Source organism: Solanum verrucosum, unplaced genomic scaffold, assembly GCF_900185275.1.
Source record: "Solanum verrucosum unplaced genomic scaffold, falcon-dt-bn FXZP01000252.1, whole genome shotgun sequence".
Classification (NCBI taxonomy): Eukaryota; Viridiplantae; Streptophyta; class Magnoliopsida; order Solanales; family Solanaceae; genus Solanum; species Solanum verrucosum.
This window is the reverse complement of record NW_026019988.1, coordinates 2,995,723-3,000,151: the sequence shown is the minus strand read 5'-3', so window position 1 is coordinate 3,000,151 and position 4,429 is coordinate 2,995,723. Positions and strand designations below refer to the sequence as shown.

Here is a 4,429-nt window from a genome sequence, read left to right as displayed (position 1 = left end):
CTTTTCTTTTTTTTTGGCTTGGATTATGGTTGAAACTAAACAAGGATAATTACTTTTTTCCATCAATCTTGAACTTTGATCATAGAGAGGGAGGAGGGGGGGGGGGGGAGACTAGATTTTGTGTTAGAATTTATCATGTCTTGTTGCAAATTTGAAGCTATAGAATGTGTTTTTTTTTTAGATATAGACTTCATAAGTTTACAAAATTGTGTATCTAGTTTTAAGTGATGAGATCCTTTTTGTAACATTTGTGATACCTAAAATGGATTAATCTTCCTCAATAAACATGTCTTATGTGATTAATTATTTGTCTATAGTAGTAGTTATTATTGTGGGATAGAAGTCACCACCAACCAAGGAGTGTAGTCGAATGAGATCCCTCCACCCTTAACCAGAAGTTTCATTACGTTCTACTTGTAGCCTTGAAAATTAAGGGTAAAAAACCTAGTAGAAAGTGTTTTGATCTTGAATGGACCTACGTGATGTGAATTTGGATTATTCATGGCTTTGAATTTCGAATACTTGATGGTCATAAAAGAAAATGTCTCGACAGACGTAGAACAATCCCTCTTTTTCTTCCCCTCTCTCAATAGCTTGTCTTGTCTCATCAATAGTTGGAAAACTATTGCAAAAGGAACAGTTCTTATTTTCTAGAGTTCTCATATTCATGTAAAAAAATTCGCACACCTGATAGTTGAGGTGTGTTTTGATAAATAGTTGGTGATAGTTCATGTAAAAAACTCGCACACCTGATAGTTTGGATATGAGACTCGAAAAAACAGGATACTTTAGGTGCGTTTTTGACCATTTAACTCTACAATTTTTTACAATAGAATGATTTTCAGCACTATGTTGTATTGTTATGTAGCCTGACACTTCAAAACAGATACTTTTAGACACAGATTTGAAGTTTGTGTATGACTGCCGGATTTTTTCCTATGTCATATTGCTCTGTCGGATCCTGCAAAAGCAGTGCATGTTTGGAGGAACTGACACAAGTGCAAAAGTACAGATTTTTTATTCAGAAAATAATATGTTGATTTTCGTATCACGTGCAGGACAACGTTAGTGATGCAGATGTAGTTCATTGTTATTTTGATCACCAAATTCTGTATATTAGTCCCTCCGTTGTAACGGATTATAAGCGAATTAAGATGGAAGCATCATCTGGAAATGATTCTGATATAACTAGTCAGGTTGCTTCTAACATTGAGTTTTCTCAGTTTAGTCCTGAGCCCGTGTCACTTGACTTGTCTCTCGGGTTTAATTCTGTTACCGATGAATTTGCCAGCCAAGATTCGATAGGATTTTCAGTATCAAGCACCTGTGATGAAAGCAGCAATGAACTTGCAGCATCACAAACTTCAGGGGAAGCAGTAGTTAGAAGAGTTTTCACTTGCAATTTCTGCAAGCGTAAATTCTATAGTTCACAGGCACTTGGCGGTCACCAGAATGCTCATAAACGTGAGAGAACATTAGCTAAACGAGCTATGAGAATGGGAATCTTTTCGGAAAGGTATGGTAATTTGGCTGCTCTGCCTTTGCACGGGTCTACTGCCCGGTCCTTGGGAATCAAAGCACATTCTTCAATGCACCAGGGGTTTCCACAAGCAAGGGGATCACTTGATTTCAGGACGAGCGCGAGATTTGAATATGTACACCATCAGAGTCCGTCTTTATACGTTGAGGATATCGATGAGGCTGATCACTTATTATGGCCTGGCAGTTTTCGTCAAGTAACTAATGTTGACATCTCTCATCATCCTACTATTAGTTTTACTGGATGTTCGAATGTGAATTCTGTAGAGTGGACTCCGTCTGTTGAAAAAGACAATTCGACACCAGATCTCACACTGAGGCTCTGAGCAGTAGTACTTGAATAGCGAGTCGCTTCAATATTTGGCTCTCTTACGAAAATGTGTGCATTTTGGAATATATATATCACTAAACGGACGATAAGGGCTCGTCAGGTCAGTGTATTGGGGAATGTTAGTTGATTGTTGTACAATAGACGCTTGTAGTAGTCTTTTCCTGGATCATGTGCATAGCGAGAGCTTAGTGCACCAGACTGCCCCTTTTTTGTCAATTATTGTACAATGTGAATGTATTGAGTATGACTTGTAACAATGGTATGATTTTAGTATTTACTTTAACAATGATGTTTTTAAGATAGGGGGGAAATTGTTGGAAAACTATATGCACAACGAAACCATACTAGAATTTTACTGCTTACATGAATAATAGATAACCAAATCGTTTATGCTAGAACACATAAACTTGTTGAATTTAATTCGATAAATACCTCTTGAAGCGTGAGCAGATACCTTCAAGCGAATCCCCAAGTTAGACGGACCTTCAAGCGAATTCACAAGTTAGGTTCACATCTGAACTCTCTCAATACTTCAGTGGGCAAGTATCGAATAGAAATTAATCAATCTTTTTCTAGGTTACGAGAATCTCTATTTATAGAGATTTCTTCCCAATCCAAAAAGGAGAAGAAAACCAGTTTTCTTGAAAAACCAGAAAACACACGCCTACTCCTTTTTGCCCTAAGAAATATGATTCTGAGTTCTAGTTAAATATGGGCACTGGAGGGACCATATAATTAATTATTGAGGCTTCCTATTATGGAAATAATTCCAAATAATTAATTTGAATTATTCTTACCTTAATAAATTACAAATCATTCCACTAGAAATTCGTAATTGCACTCCTTTATTTATATTTCGTAATTCCCCACTAAACACTTATGTAATTCCCCATGTTAAGATTTCAGATATTAATCAATAAATTAAATTACTGACGAATTTAACTTAATGATTAATTTACTTTAGAGCACTACTTACCTTATTTCATGTGTCGGATTCATAAATCCACTTGCAAGGTTTGACACGATGAAAACTTATAAGTTTCTCAAAAAGGCATATCAATCAATATCTATAACGAGACATGGATTCCATAAACTAACTTATTATTTCACCAATATATATTATTATCATCCAACTTACCAGGCATATTGACCCATCTCAGAATCTCACCTTTTAATAAATCAAACGATAATTAATAAATACAGATCATAATAGTTATATCAGGATTAAAAATATAAGTACATTTAATAGTTTAGAGAATATGTTTTTGTCAGCCAGTCTAAAATAACTATCTCTACTCGGTCCCGTTCAATACAAACAAAATGCACTAGCACAAGAAGCTGGAACTATACTGCTCCCATAATCAAGATAAATTACATAAATCTTGTGCTACAATCGTACCGATGGCATGTCCAATTTTTCCATCCTAGATTGTGAACAAAAAAATTTATACTTATAAGAACCGATGATTTAATCCTTTGTGTATAAGCTAAAACTCTACACACTAAATCCTCTACTATATAAGTAAACAGACACTATAAACGAACATATGATCTATTAAAATTGAGCAAATATTTATTCTATAATAAATATTATTTCTTAACACATGGTTAATAGTATATATCCCAACAATCTCCCACTTAGACTTTTAACCATCACAATTGTTGTAATGTACTATATCTAAATGCATGGTTAATAGTATATACCCTAACAATCTCCCACTTAGATATTTAATCTTGAAAATTGTTAGAATACTATGTCTAAACACATGATTAATAGTATATACCCTAACAGAAATTCCCTCGGTGTGTGTGATGTTAAATTTTACTAATAGAGAAACAAACTTTTTGTGTTTGTACTAATGTTCTGACAGTTTATGTATCCTGCAAGTTGTAATTACTTGTGAGTACCAAAAATGTGAACACAAATTGAGAAGAGTATGCTGACACACACAAATTGAAAAATGATCCAAATTTGTTTTAGAAAGTCGAAGCACAAGTGTAATTCTACCTAGCTCCGCCACTGCATCTTGCCACTAACATTGTTGTAGGCTGACCCATCAGCCTGTTAAGCCTAAACTATTTCACATCTACTTCAGGCCCACTCTATTGGGCCTGCTCTCTCATTTTCTTAAAAATGCATGTGTAAATTGCCCAAGAAGAAAATCAATGATAATAGAGTGAATTTTAGGTTTAACAAATATAAAAAACATATTTGTATGCTATAGCTATAGTTTGCACAATTGCGCTCCATAGAAAATTTTATGTTTGCTATGAAACTTTTGATTTGTATAATTCGCTAAATACATCCAATTTATATACAAATTGTTCAGTTTTGTTAAATTCATTTATACAATTAGATAATTTGTGTATAAAACATTTCAGTTTTTTTTATATTTGTATATGTATACAATCATGTTCGTCTTTAATTATGATAATTGTGTTTGTATATTAGATGTTATTTGTATATGTATATGTGTTTTTTGTTGGGTTTGTCCATTGTATATGTACATATAGTTGTAATTTGTATATGTACGTGTTTTTTGTATAAGTGTATATGTG

General features: G+C 33.8%; 1 protein-coding gene across 1 annotated transcript; it reads left to right on the top strand.

Annotated features, from left to right (window-relative positions):
* The first annotated feature begins 1,121 nt into the window (after positions 1-1,121).
* On the top strand, positions 1,122-2,156 carry LOC125818712 (zinc finger protein 4-like). Its single transcript, XM_049498223.1, has one exon. The coding sequence runs from the start codon at positions 1,155-1,157 to the stop codon at positions 1,863-1,865; it is 711 nt and encodes a 236-aa protein (XP_049354180.1). The 5' UTR covers positions 1,122-1,154; the 3' UTR covers positions 1,866-2,156.
* Positions 2,157-4,429: the final 2,273 nt, after the last annotated feature.